This window comes from Bactrocera dorsalis, chromosome 2 (assembly GCF_023373825.1).
Source record: "Bactrocera dorsalis isolate Fly_Bdor chromosome 2, ASM2337382v1, whole genome shotgun sequence".
In the NCBI taxonomy this organism is placed as follows: Eukaryota; Metazoa; Arthropoda; class Insecta; order Diptera; family Tephritidae; genus Bactrocera; species Bactrocera dorsalis.
This window is the reverse complement of record NC_064304.1, coordinates 47166265-47186505: the sequence shown is the minus strand read 5'-3', so window position 1 is coordinate 47186505 and position 20241 is coordinate 47166265. Positions and strand designations below refer to the sequence as shown.

General features: G+C 34.6%; 1 protein-coding gene and 1 long non-coding RNA gene across 13 annotated transcripts in view; one reads left to right on the top strand and one right to left on the bottom strand.

Annotated features, from left to right (window-relative positions):
• Positions 1–604: 604 nt before the first annotated feature.
• Positions 605–20241, bottom strand: part of LOC105225803 (2,3-bisphosphoglycerate-dependent phosphoglycerate mutase) — a 20876-nt gene continuing 1239 nt past the window's right edge. For 2 of the 12 annotated variants that reach the window (XM_049447658.1, XM_049447659.1), the window contains exons 2-6: positions 17010–17110; positions 7823–7965; positions 6027–6262; positions 3129–3390; positions 606–1036 (exon numbers count right to left, since the gene is read on the bottom strand). In XM_049447658.1, coding sequence (XP_049303615.1) covers positions 864–1036; positions 3129–3390; positions 6027–6262; positions 7823–7965; positions 17010–17041 — 846 coding nt within the window. In that variant the 5' untranslated portion in view covers positions 17042–17110 and the 3' untranslated portion in view covers positions 606–863. The other 10 variants (XM_049447666.1, XM_049447663.1, XM_049447654.1 and 7 more) reach the window with 9 other exon arrangements.
• LOC115066125 (uncharacterized) overlaps positions 17121–20241 on the top strand; it is a 13604-nt gene continuing 10483 nt past the window's right edge. Inside the window, exon 1 of the long non-coding RNA XR_007421577.1 lies at positions 17121–17364. This is a non-coding gene — a long non-coding RNA (uncharacterized LOC115066125). The remainder of the gene's footprint in view (positions 17365–20241) is intronic.

Sequence of the window (20241 nt, the reverse complement as noted above, 5' to 3'; positions counted from 1 at the left end):
GATAAAAAATTTTCGAACCGAACACTGATTTTGGTAATAAAATTCAATGATTTGCAAGCGTTGCTCGTTAGTAAGTCTATTCATGATGAAATGTCAAAGCATACTGAGCATCTTTCTCTTTGACACCATGTCTGAAATCCCACGTGATCTGTCAAATACTAATGCATGAAAATCCTAACCTCAAAAAAATCACCCGTTACAAGTATAACTTGCTGAGGTATACTCGCCGTGTCCAGGGTTCATTACAATAAATTTGTAAACATTGGGGCTCTTCTGCGAATCGTACTTTATGGATGGAAGAAGACGATGTTGATATGAAAGATGTTCCCGACATCCAAATTCAGAACGAAAAAAAGTGCCTGATTTACCATTAATAAATGATATATAGTAAAGGAGTGGGTCAAAAGTCCATGGACACAAGATGATTAAGTTTAGTTTTTTTAAATTAAAAGTTTGTGTTCAAAATGTGATAACTTGTGACAAGGACGGGGGGAGGGGTTAAAAAGTCCTTAAATTCGTGTGACGTAATTTATGGATGGCCCCTAATATTGATGCAATTATTGAGGCCGTATTGTTGTAGCTTAAAATCAAATAATTAAATTACTCTTTTTTATATTTTGTATAAAAGATAAGATAATATTTATTGTGCGTTCACAAATCACTTAAATTTACACAGTATACTATACAATAAAAGTAAAATTATACACGTACAGTTATAAGTAGATACACAAACGGTTACGATTACATTACAAATAATTTACACATTAACTTAAATAGTCTCTTTTCGCAGTTTTTCCATTAAATACATACATACATATATTTGAGTTCAAGAAGTTTTTAGCTTTGAACAATTAAGTACATTTTCATTTGTTTGACTCCCCAATCGAAGCGGTCTTTTGTATCTGTTCGTTCAAGAAGTTTTCATCTGCTAAGAATGTAGTTTTTCCGACCTTTTCCCCTGTTTCCATATTAAACTCAAATACGCAGGGTATGCTATTCGGTACATTCACAGTAGAAATATTCTCATCCGACACTTCTGCAATTATACATAAATATACGTAAGATCTGATAAGTCAAAAACACATACATGTGCATATCTATATACGAGTATATAAAAGAAAGTTGTGTTAGTTACACCATTTATAACTCAAGAACGACTGAAGCGATTTGACTGAAAATTGGTGGGAAGGTAGCTTCGAACCAGGGTAAGGACATAGGTTACCTTTTATCTCTTTATATCAAAATTTAATACAACTCATAAATACAAAAATTATATTTCAAATAATAAGCATTTGTTCAAAATTCATGTTTGTAGGAATCATTTGAATATTTTATTTCTTCAAAAAAAAAAAAAAAAAAAAAACAATAACAAGTAAGGAAAGGCTAAGTTCGGGTGCCACCGAACATTTTATACTCTCGCATGATAAAGTGATAATCGAGATTTCATTATCCGTCATTTACATATTTTTTTATTTTGCTGTAAAATTAATTAGAATTAAATTCTGAGAGGTTTACCGATATTTTCGGTGGAAAATTAGGTTAGGTTAGGTTAGGCACTGAGTTCTTCGTGTTCGATATCAGGGACCTTGAAAAGTTATATTCCGATCACGACAATTTTTCCACAAGGGATACCTCAGCTCAAATACCGTATTTGTGTAAAGTTTTATTCCGCTATCATCATTGGTTCCTAATGTATATATTATACAGAGAAGGCATCAGATGGAATTTAAAATAGCGTTATATTGGAAGAAGGCGTGGCTGTTAACCGATTTCACCCATATTTCGTACATGTCATCAGGGTGTTAAGAAAATATTATGTACCGAATTTTATTGAAATCGGTCGAGTAGTTCCTGAGATATGGTTTTTGGTCCATAAGTGGGCGACGCCACGCCCATTTTCAATTTTTAAAAAAAGCTTCGATGCAGCTTCTTTTTGCCATTTCTACCGTAAAATTTAGTGTTTCTGACGTTTTTTGTTAGACGGTTATCGCACTTTTAGTCATTTTCAACATAACCTTTGTATGGGAGGTGGGCGTGGTTATTATCAGAATTCTTCCATTTTTAAACTGTATATGGAAATGGCTGAAGGAAACAGCTCTATAGAGTTTGGTTGAAATAGCTATAGTTGTTTCCGAGATACGTACAAAAAACTTAGTAGGGGGCGGGGCCACGCCCACTTTTCCAAAAAAATTACGTCCAAATATGCCCCTCCCTAATGCGATCCTTTGTGCCAAATTTCACTTTAATATCTTTATTTATGGCTTAGTTATGACACTTTATAGGTTTTCGCATTCCGCCATTTTGTAGGCGTGGCAGTGGGCCGATTTTGCCCATCTTCGAACTTAACCTTCTTATGGAGCCAAGAAATACGTGTACCAAGTTTCATCATGATATCTCAATTTTTACTCAAGTTACAGCTTGCACGGACGGACGGACGGACAGACGGACGGACAGACAGACATCCGGATTTCAACTCTACTCGTCACCCTGATCACTTTGGTATATATAACCCTATATCTGACTCTTTTAGTTTTAGGACTTACAAACAACCGTTATGTGAACAAAACTATAATACTCTCCTTAGCAACTTTGTTGCGAGAGTATAACAATATAAACAACCTCACATCTATATACATAAGAAAGTTGTGTTAGTTACACCATTATAACGGCTGAACCGATTTGGCTGAAAATTGGTGGAGAGGTTCATTCCAAAAGACTGATGTCATAACCTTTCCATCCGACTTTTTCGTCTTTTCACGCCTGAGAACCGATTTATGATGAGCAGTCCACTAGAATGACTATCGATTGGACTTCAGTGGGAAATGATGAAGCTATGTTTCTCTTGTCACACACCGACGCACTTCTCAGAATCAGTTATTCGTTGTTTTTGTTGGATAATGAACATGCGAGGCACCCACGGTGGATTTCCCTGAGCCCAAATTCAACAGTATTTTCCCCCAAAAAGAAATGCTTTATTAACACACGAAATGCTTTATGATTGCAAGTTGCTTCACAAAAATGCTATATCTCATTAACTAATACAGTGAAGCGTGGGCGGATCTTCTAGTTCATATATAAAACATTGAGTGTTGTCTTTATAAAATAATTACAATAATGGTCGCACTTACTATCGATGTGTTTGATTAGAGCACGTGCCACTGTGCCATGTGCGATGATGAGAACTCGCCTGCCTCCAAGCACCTGCTTAAATATGACATTCTCAAAGTATGGTATGACGCGTTGCATTAGGACCTTCAGTGACTCAGTGTCTGGGAATTCCGTCGGTGGTATATCTTTGAAACTCGGATTATTGCGTATGGAATGATAGTATGGATTGTCTGCTGTGATAGGTGGTGGAAGAACATCGTATTTACGCCGCCACGATTGCACCTATAAGCAATTAATTCGCATTGTTAATTCTTGAAATTCATTCGTACAGTTATAACGGGTGATTTTTTTGAGGTTAGGATTTTCATGCATTAGTATTTGACAGATCACGTGGGATTTCAGACATGGTGTCAAAGAGAAAGATGCTCAGTATGCTTTGACATTTCATCATGAATAGACTTACTAACGAGCAACGCTTGCAAATCATTGAATTTTATTACCAAAATCAGTGTTCGGTTCGAAATGTGTTTCGCGCTTTTTTATCGACAAATTTTGTTCAGCGATGAGGCTCATTTCTGGTTGAATGGCTACGTAAATAAGCAAAATTGCCGCATTTGGGGTGAAGAGCAACCAGAAGCCGTTCAAGAACTGCCCATGCATCCCGAAAAATGCACTGTTTGGTGTGGTTTGTACGCTGGTGGAATCATTGGACCGTATTTTTTCAAAGATGCCGTTGGACGCAACGTTACGGTGAATGGCGATCGCTATCGTTCGATGCTAACAAACTTTTTGTTGCCAAAAATGGAAGAACTGAACTTGGTTGACATGTGGTTTCAACAAGATGGCGCTACATGCCACACAGCTCGCGATTCTATGGCCATTTTGAGGGAAAACTTCGGACAACAATTCATCTCAAGAAATGGACCCGTAAGTTGGCCACCAAGATCATGCGATTTAACGCCTTTAGACTATTTTTTGTGGGGCTACGTCAAGTCTAAAGTCTACAGAAATAAGCCAGCAACTATTCCAGCTTTGGAAGACAACATTTCCGAAGAAATTAGGGCTATTCCGGCCGAAATGCTCGAAAAAGTTGCCCAAAATTGGACTTTCCGAATGGACCACCCAAGACGCAGCCGCGGTCAACATTTAAATGAAGTTATCTTCAAAAAGTAAATGTCATGAACCAATCTAACGTTTCAAATAAAGAACCGATGAGATTTTGCAAATTTTATGCGTTTTTTTTTTTTAAAAGTTATCAAGCTCTTAAAAAATCACCCTTTAGAAGAGGTATTCAGACCAAACTTGTTAATCTGGTAGTTCGTTAGTCAATACTTCGTTAAAACACTTAACTGTGAACATACTTTTTGCCGTACATTAGTAGTGGGTATAAATTTTGTTTCAAAACAGCTGATTCAATTATATTAAATACTTACTTCTGGAAAATTTGTCAGAAACTAATTTGTAGTAGACTACAAATGTATTTATTCGCAATGAGTTAAGTTAACTTTTGAAGCAACAACGCAAACATTCGCTGAATAATGTTACCAAGTAACGAAAAAACTATCATGCTTGCCAGTCTGGTACTTCGTTACTCGGTTAAACGTAAATCTGTTAATTAAAAAAAAAACAAAACCCACGTAAAAAACTACCGAGTAACCACTAACGAATTAACAAAGCTGGTTTAAATACCCCTAGAGTTAATTAAATCTACAAAAAAAAAACGTTAACGTTGGATGCCCTGAATCTATGTACCCTTCCTTAAAGGAACTTGATTTTGATCGATCAGTTTGTATGGCAGCAATATGGTATAGTGATTAGATCTCAAAAATTCTTTAGAGGTTGCACCGTTTATATAGGACAATAACCCGTTTCGTGAAGATAGAAGTTTTCCATAAAAGCACTTGGTGATCCAATATCGGCGGTTTCTCAGTTTTTAAAATGTCGTTCTGAATTTTTGCACACATGCTTTTCTTCTTGAGAAGCTGCTCATTTGTTGGAACCGTGGATATAGAACATTTTTCTATTTGACGAGTTAACTTCAATAAACTTGACATGCCTTACTTCCCATATTGTACCGCTGAATTTCAGATCGGCTTATAGCTGGTATGCAAATGGAACGATCAGAATCAAGTTCTTGTAACGAAAATTTTTATTGGCAAAATATGTACAAGAAATTTCGCATGGTTTTGTTATCAAAGCAGTACCACAATATCAGAACAAATACTGAGACCGTCTCCTTCTTCTTCTTTAATGGCATAGATACCACTTACGCGGTTATAGCCGAGTTAACAATAGCGCGCCAGTCGTTTCTTCTTTTCGCAATTTGGCGCCAATTCGGGATGCCAAGTGCAGCCAGGTCCTTCTCCTCCTGGAGGTCTTCCTCTGCTTCCCCTTGCGGGTACTGCGTCGAATAATTTCAGATTAATGTGTGGAGTGTTTTCATCCATGTTGTTGGTGTCAGTATTAACCAGTGACTTGGCAAAACTAATGGCGCGGATGTTGAGGCAATGTTATCAATATCATCGGCGTACGCTACCAGCTGTACACTCTTAGAGAAGATTAAGCTCCGCAGCTCGAATTATTTATAATACAAACCAACCGATCAAAACAAAGTTCTCGTATGGGATTTTTTTTTATTTGTGCAGGGTATTTAACCAAAGTTAACCTTTTTCCACTAATTACGATCTAAACTATTGAAATTTTATGGCCGGAGTCAAAACTAGTAGATTTTAATTCAGTTACAAAGTATACCCGTACAAATGCGCTTCTTAATGTTTTAAGACCAAAGTGGGGAATAAGGAAACACAATAACAGATTTGTATTTTATTTGGTACTATTTTGATCGCATATTGTTAAAAACACTGAGATTCGAGAAATATTTTGACAGGCTAATTTCTACTTTTCGATCTTGAACTTACTTGCTCCTCCCCATATTTGTCGGCCATATCGCGTTTGTTGTAACCTGTCAGATTGCCATAGTGTCGCTCGTTCAAATGCCAATCACTAACGACTTCCAAATCACAGAGATTCAATTCTTTTAATATGATACTGAGAGATTGTCTCGCGCGTATTAACGCCGAGGAGTATGCAGTGTCAAATTTTAAGTTGCTTTCACGCAGTGCTACAGCAGATGTGTTAATTGCATCCTTGGCACCTACGGCAGAAAGGAAGAGAATGACAATTGTTTAGTTTTGAAATAACAATACACTCGTACAATTTATATTACATAGTGTATGACATATGATTTGATTTGAATGTTAAGTCGGTCTTGAAAAAATCCATAATTTTCCTAACTTACACATACACTAACACTACACTTTAGTGCCCTAAAAACGTAATTCAATTATTGGTCGCAGTAAAAAAATTCATTTTCAATCTGCAGTAGTGTAGAACCGTTTAGTCAGTAAGCTATATTCAGAGTAAAAAATAATAATTGGGATAATATAACTATTATCATTTCTCTATGTGTACAGTATGAAAGGTTTTAAAAGCGTTTTATTCGAAACGAAATTTTTAAAATCGGGCAACGATGGATCGAACGAAATCGGGCTACTTTCGAACGATCCATTTAACTTCAACCTTTCAATAACTTACCTAGAAACTTTTAAAATTGATATGTGACAGGAATTATGTGTTTTATTTCAAATTTGTGAAATTAACTTTTATTTCTAACAATATTTACGTTTTAATTAATAGTAGGTAATAAGATGTATGGCCTACATTCCACCAATAACGAAGTATATTCACCCTCTCGGCTCTAGTTTCGAATAACTATACTATGTATGGTACAATGCGAATCAGCTTCTGTGCCAATAACCATTGTCCCTGCATATAACCAAGGTTGGGGGAAATGCTTGAATGAATGTTGGAATCAATTGCCTCTAAGATACACTGTCGTCGACTATTTTAGGCTACTAACGAACTTACAGGGTCGGAACCACGGAGCTCTCCGTAGCGTATTATTTACGTTTATAGTACATTTTTTACAGTTAGAGAAATAATTTCCTTTGGCAATTTTATTTGTTTTGTTGAAAAAATGTTTAAACTGTCTAGAAGTTCGACAAGGGCCCGTACAGCAAATGTTGCACGAAATCAAAAATCTTTAGTTCACGGAGAGCTGGGAAGACAACAGAAAGCAAGGCAACAAAATGTGCTTAGGACAGCAAGCTGAACAATAGACAGTTAGAAGATCGAGACAAACGCAAGAACATTCAAGGCGGGAAGAATTATTTTTGCAGAAATACAGGCTAGATGCTATTGTCCAACCAAATCGAAGCATTTCCCGAAAAAGAAACTCTTAAAAATCAGTTAATCTCAGCTTTGCTGTTAATATAAACATAGCAGGCATAGGGCAGCCAACACAGTGGCAGGGATGCACTTAGAATAGCTTCTCTCAAGGTCAACTATGTGTGTATCATTTTCACAAGTGTAATTTACAAACCGCACGGAAAAGCTTCCAACATAGTATATAAAAAGAAGAAAAAAAATTGATTGCTGCCTACGAATGTATTCTCTTCAACAAAACCATCAAACAGACTTTATTCAATTTGCAAATATGAGCAAACAACAAAACAGAGATGAAGTACACAAATACACTTCTACGCGTAAAAGAAATATTTAATTAATTGCAATGTAATGAGAATGAAAAAGGTAAAGTTCATAAGATAATATCCATGCATATGTATGTGTATTTGCTTTGATGTATTTTAGTTACCTTGTTCACTCAAGTCGGCATCGTGCCAGCCGCAAAAGAGATTTAGCTTATTCCACTCACTCTCACCATGTCGTATGATCACCAGTTGGTTCGTCTTCATATTTAGTTGTTTTGCCTTTGCCGCCGGGCACACTGACTTGAAACTGTTAATGCAAAAGATGAGAAAAGTCATCTTATTAAATATGCATACATATAATATAATAATTATCGTATGTAAACATCATTTATAGACGTTGAACAACTTTTTATAATTCCATTTATAGATAAGCCTTTATATTATTTTATATACATTTGCTATTACCTCATTCAAATACCATTACATTTTTTGTTTCTCGCATCGTATTGCACAGACTATAATAGTTTTGTTAACAGTTAATTTATGCACTGCAATTTTACCAGAGGCGCATAACGTTAATCGCATTTTAAACTACTTGGCCGTTTCAGGATAATCATTATATTTTATACTCTGAACGGCGTATATTAAGTTTTTGCTCAGTTTTTGAGATATCGCTGTGAAATTTTGGACAGATCCTTTTCTCCCCGAGAAGTTGTTCATTTGTTGAAACCGCTGATATCTCACCATTATAGCGTATAGCTGCCATACAAACTGAACGATAAAAATCAAGTTCGTATATGAAAATATATTATATTTGTGTGTCAAGGGTATTTCAGTTTCTGTGCAATCGAAGTTTATGTCTTTATACCCTGAACAGGATATATTAAGTTTGTCACGAAGTTTGTAACACCCAGAAGGAAGCGTCGAAGACCCTATAAATTATGTACATAAGTATATAAATGATTAGTTTGTTCAGCTGAATCGACTTAGCCATGTCCGTCTGTCTGTCAGTAATACACGAACTAGTCCATCAGTTTTTAAGATATCGTTTTGAAATATTGTAAACGTTATTTTTTCTTCAAGAAGCTGCTCATTTGTCGGAACTGTTGATATCGGATCACTATAACATATAGCTGCCATACAATCCGAACGATCGGAATCAAGTTCTTGTATGGAAAACTTTCACATTTGTATGGAAAACTTTCACATTTGACAAAAGTTGGCACAGGTTATAAGGTAAGATAATAATGTAATATACGAAGAAATTGTTCAGATCGGCTCACTATAGCATATAGCTGCCATATAAACCGAACGATCGGAATCAAGGGCTTCTATGAAAATCTTTCGCATTTGACGTGGTATCTTCACGAAATTTGATATGGATTACTGCTTAAGGTAATAACATAATTCCCGAAAAAAATGTTCAGATCGGATTACTATAGCATATATGTAGCTTCCATATAAACCGACCACATAGTTGCTAAAAGAAATGTACCTGTGAGGGGTATATTAGCGGTGCAGCCGATGTTAACGATTTTTCTTGTTTTTCTTATGATACAGTTTGAAAATAAACCATAAATGGACTAAAATCACACCTACTTTCTATAACACTCCATTTGATTATCAATAGCTATATGTTCTAATAAGAGATAAAGGAAGAATCAATTTGTATATCGAAATAAAGCATTATTTCCATTTCTTCAATTGGCTTTATTATGTTTTTATGAGAGCATATACATAAGTAATATTCGATTCCATTCGAACGTATGTATGTAGCTTTTCTTTACTTGTTTATATTATATCTGAATAATGTAAGAGCCTGCCGCTAAATGCTCGTCCTAAGCCTTTGCAATAAGAAATGCTGCATTCTCGAAAATTCAAGACGTGTTTGCTGTTTATATAATAAATATTTGCGTATTAAAATCCAAATGACCCAAAATATAATGAACTGTTTAAAAACTGATTTTGAACTAGAAGAATCTGAACTTTGACTAAGAAATTTTACCCGTTGCAATAATATTTAGAGCTTATGACCTTGTCCACTGTCGGAAGCATCTTCAATATTTTAACTGTTCGATTGTCTTCATTTCCTTTTCGACGAAATTTCGGTCAATACGTGCCGCTTGCCGGCTTTCATTTGGCGTTCGTCCAATAAGATTGTTTTTTATTTCCGCGCTTTTTATGTACATACATACATATATAAGAGTACAGTTAAGTTCAACTAATTAACAACGACATGCCGTAAATATTTTACAACTGTTGCTGAAATGCTGACGGGTTAAAAGTTTTCTTTAATAGTTTCTTTCACATTAAAGTATATCTCTCGAAAACTATTTAGTCCTCTCACGGGGAAATCGAAAAGTCGCTCATAATTTCGAAAAAGATGGAGGTTTTATGTACTGCAGCATTAATAATAATAATAATAACCATGGATACCATGATACGAAACTCTTTGACTCGAGAGAGCGCTGTCAAAATGCACATTTTTTGTTTTGACATTGTATAAGAATGCGCTATTCGTTGTTACTGGCAAAAGTCGATTGCGAGAAGCAGGTATTTGAAAGGTTTTTGAGGAAAATATAAAAAATCGTTTAGATATTATTTAAATCATTTAAAATACCGTCTAAAAATTGACTGTTCTCTGACGATACAAATATAACCGGAGACTGTTTAGATGGAAAAAGTTATGTTAGGCCCCCGTAATGAAAAAAAATGGAACATAGATACACTACCCCAACACTCAAACTTAGTGGCTGCAATATAATGCTTTGGATACAATTTCATCGCTTGGTATGTTGCCTTTATTCAAAATTGATGGACAAATGGATAAATTTGTGTACATATACATTACGAGTAATAAAGTGTATATCGATTACGAGTATGGACGACGTCATGCTGCTATTCGTGGATGATAACATGCCCCTAACATGGATGTACCAGTAGGATAACAATACAAATCGTTACTAACTATTATAAGCTGCTATTTCATGATAATTTGATGACTATCTTAGACTGTTTTCGACAGTTATGTTTTGTTAACAAGTATGATGTATAAGAAAACCCCCACTCTCAATTTTATTAAAATAACTCACATATGGCGCATGCGGTATAAAGTCACCCGGAAGTTCGAAACTAATTGTGTCTTTAAAAAATATCTAAAGCGTTGCTAATAAGTTTCACGACATATTTAGTCTTTAAATTATTGAAAAGTCAAGTTTTATTAGATCTGGTTTTCGAGATTGAATTAATCAAATATGTTTTTTCTTGTAAGTAAGGCAAAAATTTCAAAATTTAAATGGCGGATAAAAGGAACCTAATATTTTTTGATCTAATATATGTAGTTGTTAATTAGTTGCACGCAACTGTATATATGTACATGCATACATACACAACATTTTATGTATTAATGTAATTTGCGATTGCAACTTTGTCAGCTGATTAGAGAATTTTTCCTCTTGTTTATGGTATAGGTTTTATTCATATACAAAAAAGAAAAGTTTTTTTGACATTATTCGAAAGCTAAAATCTAATTGTTGTGTTGTGCAGTGGTTGGGCGCACTTCCAATAGCTAGAAAAGACACAGGCCGACAAAATTATTAGTTACTTCATTTAAAGTGGATAGTAATATTTGTCGGACTTTAACTTTGTGAATTTAATTTAATTTAATTAGTTTTTGTTTTTATTAAATGAAATAATTTTGCACTTCCTTTCAACTTCTTTTACTTTTAGGCTTCAACACTTTGTTAGACCTACCCTATGGTCTTATAAGTATGTAGTATGCCTGATTTTATGCCGAAACTTTTGCTCATAATTTACATTCTTATCACTTGGAAGTAATCGCTGCAATCGGCTTTCATGTTATTTGATTACACGCTAATTATAGTGTCGTTACTTGTGAGACATTGTTAACTCATACCGCCTATCTCCGCCATAGTTTGCCTGGGCGCGTATGTGTAGCGTGCCAGCTCCAGCCGCCACCAGCGCTGCACCCACCACAACCACGCGCCGTAACAAATGTTTTTCACTCATGAAAAATTCTCGCAAAGGCAGACCTCCGAAAACAAAAACGAATCAGAATTAATTAATTATATCTCAAGATCAAATGTATTCACTTCTTATTCTTTTTAAAACTATGCACATTGGACATCAGCGGGAGCTGATTAGATCGAGGTAATACGCGCCCAAATTTTACAAAAATGTAGGCTAAGTTCACCTCCTTCAGAAACACTGCTTTCATTATGCTTATGTATAATACGAGTACATAGGCCTCTATATATCTGTACATATGTATGTAAGTGTGCAGTTACTATTTGTATACTACTTATGTAGTACATATGTACATTTGAGTGAGAATGCAAAAAATTTCACTCCAGTGTGAATTGTGGATCAGCAGCGATATTCAGATGTTCGAAACTTACGCTGTCCAAGTGTTCTGCATTGTTTTGCTCTGTGTTTGACGGTGGAAAACTGACTGTGGACCGACTCAACGTAGATTACGATTGGTTCTAAATACTTGGCTACACTGTTTCCGAGCTACTTATTTAGCTACCAATTCTCTTTTTGCACTCATACATATCTACAAACATACGTATACCATAACGCTTTATAGTCTTTTTATTGAATGTAAGCGTATGCTCGTGTGTTTATAGATCTCGCAATTTAAAAGATCAGCGATACTACTTTGTGCGAGCGTTGTTGTTTTGTTGTTGTTTTGTATATTGCAGTTTTGGCGCGTTTTGATACAAACAGTGGTCACGTCAGTCGCTGCTGATAATGCGAGAACTACAGATTATTGTTGTATTTGTTCTTTTTTTGCTCTATACTTTATTGTTATTTGTCTGTTTTGATTTAGCTATCCGTTGTTAGCGTTTATACGTAAATATGGACAAACAATCTGTGAGCGTCAAAATGAAGTACCACCTGCTTTGTTGCAATACTTTAAAAAACGGGTTTGAGAAAAAATTACTGAACAAAAATCAGCAAGCCTAAGATCTCTAAAATATATGTAAGTTTTTTTCACATTTGAAATCGATTAGTTCGTATGGCAGTTATATATATGCTATGGTCCGATCTAAGAATATATTCGAAGATTTTATCGTTGCCTTAAAAAATAATCCGTGTTAAATTTCGTGAATATATCTTGTTTAATAAAGAAGTTTTCCACACAAGGCCTGAATTCTTTATCGATCAGTTTGTATTGCAGCTGTACGATATAGGGATACGATATCCGCATGGTTAAAACGTCTCAGTACGTCCTGCTGATCAATTATATCTGGGTATTACAAGCTTCTTCTTAAACTCATTATAATCCTTATTCCGGGTATAATAAATAAATAATTGTCTATTGCTCAATATTTTATTCGTTGATTCTACGTATGATTAACTATTCCTATTTCACTGGTATTTCGATAACACTAATTTTATTATGTAAGCAGATATCCTTTGCCCTTCTTGCAGTAAAACCTATTTCATAGGACAACCCCCATTAATCTTTTCTATAATTGCCTGCCAAGTTAAAATTTTAATAAGATTCAGGTCTCGTGATTGTGGTACTTCTAATTTTTCCATCTGCAAATAACATTTTATATTTTTCAAATACATCAAGCATTGTGATGGAACTAATTTTTATTCTAGATGTCGTTGATAGTTCCTCTATATATGAATGCATTTGAAGTTAGGACTTACATAACCTTTTCTGGAAGAGGCCTTTGTGTGTACGATAGTTTTCTCATTCGGTCGGTCTACCAATATAAGATCGTAGACTTTATGAGTGGATCATCGAAAAGCGATTTTCCGCCACAGAAAAACTTTGAACCAATTTTTGATGAAATCAAACCTTTGTATATAGCATCAAGGCGCTATTTGATTTAATGCACAAATTCTCTTCTAAAAGTAAGAATCAAATCATCAAATGATATTACTACTTTTCCCTTTTTTTTTAATCCGTAGATACGTCTCCTTCCACTTGCGAAGCGACTTGTCTCTCTAGGATGGTGGTACTAATGGGTAGTAAGACTAAGATATAAGTAAATGTAAATAAATAATCTATTTAATTGATCCTCTTTATATGTATATATTGAAGAACGAGAATATTTAAAGCGTGCTGTATACTTTATTTTGACGCTCATAGTACATACCATACCATAGACAGCCACTTAACAGATCAAAGCAGACAAGAGTTTCGCTACTGGCTGCACCCCATTATTCTGCATGTGTGTATTGTTTACTGTTTCCACGCTTATTATTTCATATGCGTGGTTTTGTATAATTATGACTATATACGTTATTAGATCTTACACTTTTGTCCAGCTTGTTTATAGCATTTTTCCATTATTTATTTTAATAGTATTTTTCTTTGTTATTCGAATTGCCGGTCTGCGCAGTTGAGCGTTTGGCGGTTGGCGCTTGGCGCTTGGCGCTCGAATGCTTGCTACTAATTTATTCATAATAACCCACAATTGGTTATTTATTTAAATAAGTTTTATTTCGTGCTATTGGTATTGGTGTTTGCTATGCATAGGAATGTAAGTTAGCTCCTCCATTGCCCTTGCGTCTTATTGTCTACGCTGGTTTTGCATACTTACATATACATACATACTACATATGTAAGTATATTCATCGGAAAAGAATTTCTGTTTATTTATGGTTCTTTATGATTATAAAAATATTGTGGTAAAAAAATATTCGAATGTTATATTAAATTTCTTATTATTATCTTGAGGTTTGAAGAAAGGGAAAAAGCGTTGGGGTCGGAACAGAAGAACATATCGAATGTAGAAGCAATTTAAGGCGGAATTTATGCAATTTTGCTTTCGTTTGTAATAATTGGTCGGTCGTGTGAGACCTCGCATGGTAGCCAACTTGACAGAGCTTACATACACAAATATTTATGAAATATAAGATCAAGTTATGCCTTTGATACCTTTGCAGATACTGTTATCTCGACCATTTTGTGACACTCATCGAGCAACTATGCTCAAACTGACATCATTACCACTGACAGCTTCAACTGGTTTATTACAGAATCTTCGTTGTTGATGAATTTCCTAGTGAATATTCGGCATTCAAAAATAATCGACATCAAACAACTATTTGACGATGCTTGTGTGTTATTATTTACAATCAGCAGAATTGAAGACTGTTGAAATTATTGTAAGGCTTAACATTTTGTTGCGATGTGATCTAGAAAACGGATCGAAGTGAATTAGTGTTTCGAAACATGTCTAACCAACTCAATGGGTTTGCCAAAGTTTTTCAGAGTTTATACTGTGATCAAATTGAAAGTTGAATTTTGTCTATTTCAACTCCTTCAAAGTAATCCCATCCCGCTGCAATATACTTAATCCAACGAATTTTCCATCCATCATAGCACTTGGAAAAAATTCCCCGTCGTGATGGCCACCAGAGCCTTCTTCGATTCAGCTTTTATAGCCTCAATTAAGTCAAAATAGTGTCCTCGGAGTGGTCATGTGAATTTGCTGAATAGTCAGAAGTTACACGAAGGTAAACCAGGCGAATGCAGTGATTTCGGCACGATATTAGTAGAAAATGTGACGAAATGATCACGAATAACCAATGCAGTATGAGATGGTTCATTATCGCACTTCTCTTTTCAATAAATTCAGACATAAGTAGTAAAAATCGAAGAATTCACTTTTAGAGCCTCACAAAGCGACCTATATCGCAAATACTAATGAATATTTGAATTTAGCATAGATGTCACTAACAGTACTACCAACTTACAGAAAAAATATAAATTAAAAATTCACCGTTTAATTTGATCACGAGTATACCGAGTGCAAAGCTAAAATTTTTATATGAAAGCTTAAATTAAAATAAAAAAAACGTTAGCGTTGCATCGAATTTTTCGTGAAAATATCTCGTCAAATGAAAAGAGTTTTCCATACAAGTACCCGATTGATATCGTTCAGTTTATATGATAGTTATATGTTACATATAGTGGTCCGATGTTGGTGGTTCCAAGAAATGAGTTTCTTGGGGAGAATAGGAGGAGTGCACGATTTTAGATGGATAACTCAAAAACTGAGTGACGAGTTCACGGCCGGACTTAATTAACTCAGGGATCTCATGATGATGCCTTCTGGTTGTTACAAACTCCGTGGCCAGCCTAATACATAAAGCCAAGGTATAAAAATGTTCACTTAATAACACGGTCTTTTAATAATTATAACAATCGTATATGATGAGATGAGATTCAAAATTTAATTCTTTAGAGTCCGTAAAATTTATTTTTGCGAGTATTCACTCACCTTCACTTCACTTAAAATATATAACTTTTACATCTTTCCTTTATTCATGATTATTGACGATTTTTAAGAAACAAGTATGTATAAGTAAGTACTTCGCTCTCTCAGAAGAAAATAATAAGAGTATTTATCATGAAATAGTTTCACTAATGAAGTATTTTGTGTTAACATATCCAAAAATCTGTTTCACATTTTGTTTAACAATAAAAATTTTTGTAAAAGAGATCTCGAAAATCACATAAAAGGTGGACAGTTTTTTATGCTTATCTTATTGAAAAGCTTGACTATTGACTTAACTTTTTACTGTATATCTCTTGTCACCATGTATGCGCTAATAACTTAACTCATAGAGTAAAAGAGTATGCTTATCATTATAAATAATAGCAAATTTCTTTCGAAATATGGTACCTGCTATATGAGCACCTGAGAACATTCATATGTAAAAATTTGTTCGCGATTTCTATCAACGAGATATGTAAATCACATGGAATCACAATACTGGTACATACATATGTATGTTTATTTTTATAGAACACTGACAACAGACACCCGTATGACTTCGCCAAACAAATATACCAAATGATTGTTTATATCGAAGGAAGATATTGATGTAATTTACTTTTAGTGATTGCTTTACCTAACAACTGTGTTTTATTCGTACACACTGTTTCTCATTTAACTTTATTAGCCATTGTAAGCTTTCTCAAATAGCTAACAAGTTAGTTAGCATTTTCCTTATGCTGTTCGCCTTAAAATATGCAACGTTATTAATAGATAATCACTAAATACCGTTAATAATACCGAATACTTCGCAGTTATTGGCTTAGACGTACATACCTTACTTCTACAAATAACTTCGCTTCGCAATAAACGCCTTAAAATGTGTTTATACTTTATTATGCAATTTGTTGCTGTGTCTTAACCACTTTCATGCCGAGTATCAACTGATGTACTCGTATTTACACATTCACTTATATACGCATTGGCCAACAAGTGACACATTCTATTCATTTATAAGCACACGCATATATTTACACTGCATATGTACTCGTACATCTACATACATATGTAAGTACATACATACATATATCTGTGTTTATTCCCACTCTTGTCCATTGAGCGTAGCGATCAACAAGATATTACGACGCTGACAATGAAACAGAAATGTTGGTAAGCTGGTAGTGTCTGTTGAAGAAAGAAATTATACGCAACATAAGAATCGTATTTGGATATATGTACATAAATGTAATACGTAATTAATTTTGCACGCTGTAAAGCATGTACATACATATAACAGACGAAGAAAAGCAAATATGAGAGAACGCCTAGTACTTCTAAACTAATCTGTGGCGGCGGCAGTCAGTGCCGGTAGTCAAATATCATAAAATGTGGAATTTGCTTCTCACTTGGAATGACAGTGAAGCTGTAAAGCTGTAAAGGTATGTACATAAAGTGATTAGGATTTGTGCAATGTTTCTAATTTGAACTTGTTAATAGTGAAGGGCTGTGTGTGTGGAAGTGAATTGAGCTGGCGCCAAAACTGTCAAAATTAATTTCCCCATGCTGGGGCTATTGATTATCATAGCAATTGATTGGAAACATATGTACACAGCTTGAACAAACATGCACACGTACATACATGCATATGCATGCAGGTGCAGCCTTTCTTGATGATACTCTGATTGTTTGACGAGAAGGAATTAAGCGAATAACAAGCAGCATTTTGTTTACTTGTCGCCTCGATTTTGGCTTATTTGCCGTGTCGTACCTCGTTAGTGTTTGTGGGTTCATCGAGGCGTAACTCACGCGTTCATTGACTAACAAATTAGGGGGATTCTCTTGCGTTTGCAAGATTATAGATTGCAAAAATCCTATACAGAAATATACAAGGGCACGAGAGCACCCATTGCAGAATCTAGTGATATGTCAACGGCGGATTCGGTCAATTTATTGTGAATGACTATTGTGCATGGCTATTGTGAATTGGCGCACCTTCTGCATTCATTCTTAACAAAAAAACTGTAACAAATCTTTATAATTTAAATAGAAATTATAAAATCTATTTAAAATTTACCTTCCTCAACAATTTAACGTCAAAATATGTATTCAAATAAAATGACAGCAAAGACAGGGTTGCAATTATATTTTTGCGTGACATTGTACGCAAATAAACATGGGTTTTGGTCTGACATATGTATTTTACAGCCCTTGAAAATATTTTTCTGCGTGTGTTTGTTGTTGTGCCGTTGCATTAGGTGGAAAAATCTGCAATTCTTGCACCGTGCAAGGGTTTTGCAAGAGCAAGAGAATACCCCCATTATGTTTATGTATATGTATTTCCTCAGATAATTTTTCAGCCGATAATCCCGCTTTATGACAATAATACTGCATAAGACCTGCATCAAATCAACCGCAAGCCGCAAATCTGCATTTTTTTAAACAATCAGGGGGGTGTTTTTTACGTTTTACTGCCTTTAAAGATAATAATTATTAAACAAACAGCAGGTATTTCTTATATTTTACTGCCTTTAAAGATAATAATTATTGTCTGGCTTAGAAATCCGGAAACTGGCAGTTTTAAAAATATATATACATATATATAAATGTCTAGTCGTTTTAAAGAGCATATAATAAAAATGATTCAACTGATGCGTTTTTGTTTATTAAAGTTTTAGACAGCGAAGTCTAGATGTAATTTGCATAAATCCTGGCTAGTTTGCGGTTCCAATGCGGAAGGTTATTAGGAGAAGTAAAATGCTACAATATTGCTTATATGTATATAAGTACATATACATATGGATATTATATTTTACATACTTATGTATATACATAGTTATACATATGTGTGTTTTCCAATGAAAACAATATGTAAGGAATTTAAATAATAATTAATCAGAAAATGCAATTTCTTTAAAGAATCTTTCTCATCAGAGAATTTCCATTTTGACCCTATTATTAATTGAAAAAGGACGAGTTATCGTCATCAGTGCACCGTATTTGAATTTTTTTAAACTATTAAGACAATAAAAATATCATTTGCACAGGACAAACAATAAACTAAGTTTTCAACCCCATATAATTTACATACATATGTATGGGCATTTCCACTATATCGATCGTGACGATCGGACATAGATATTTTAACTAAAAACAAGTAAGGAAGAGCTAACTTCAGGTGCAACCGAACATTTTATGCTCTTGCAACTTAGAGGAATCGGGTCGTTATGATTTCTATTAACTATTAATATGCCACATGCTCAAAAAATGTTCCCTGGGTTTCATTAAGGTACCTCACATACAATCAACAATTATATGGAACAATATAGAGGGGATGTTCGAAAATCATGGTAATAATTATATGGGGTCAAGATCAAGTTTACGCCCAAATTTATCTCTTTTAAGCACAAAGATACACTGTTATGAGTAAAACACGCTCTTTCATTTTTGTTGCCATAACTCACTTATTGTCCGATATATAGGTACAAAATCAACCGGTAGTTCGAAAATCTTTATGTTAAGCATAAGTGGGCTCCGGGAAGTATTAACCCAATTTGACCCATTTTTGGCACACAGTATTACTATTGTCAGAAAAGGATTCTGTTTGAATTACAATTGAATACTCACACATTAAACGATATTTTCGGTCAGGAGTCAACTATAGGTCCACATATTCGGTACCTAAGGAATTGAACAGTTTCGTTACGATGTTTGACAATTTTTGGTCGTAAACCGACATATTTTATAACAATTATGAGTACAAAATTTTATCCCGTTCTATTAATTACTTCTTGATTTGTTTACTTTAAATTGAAGAAATTAAGTGGAATTTAGTCCGATTTCGCACTGTGATATAGGAATATGAGAACAACGCTACGTACTAGTTAAAATCGGTCGATCGGGTCTCGAGATATGTGATTTCATCAAAGAGTGGGTAGATGGGCATAATCGGATCACTGCCACAAACCTAAAGTGCCATAAATAAGCACTAAATTCACATATACAACTTTAACTTGACCCAGGAGGCAGTAGCAAGGAGCAACTGTAAAAAAAATGTGTGAGAAGGTGGGCGTGGCCTCGCCCTCTAATAAGTTTAATGTACATATCTCCTAAGCCACTAAAGCTACAAGAACCAAATTCACCTAGCGTAAATTTTATAAAAACCCCTACCGACAGTGTGAAAATGGATGAAATCGGCCAGCTCATTTTCCATATAACGGTATTGTTAAAAACTACCAAAAGCGTGATAAATCAGCAAATAAATACGCCAGAGACATTAAATTTATCTCCGTTATGGTAAGAGAAAGCTTTGAGCCGGT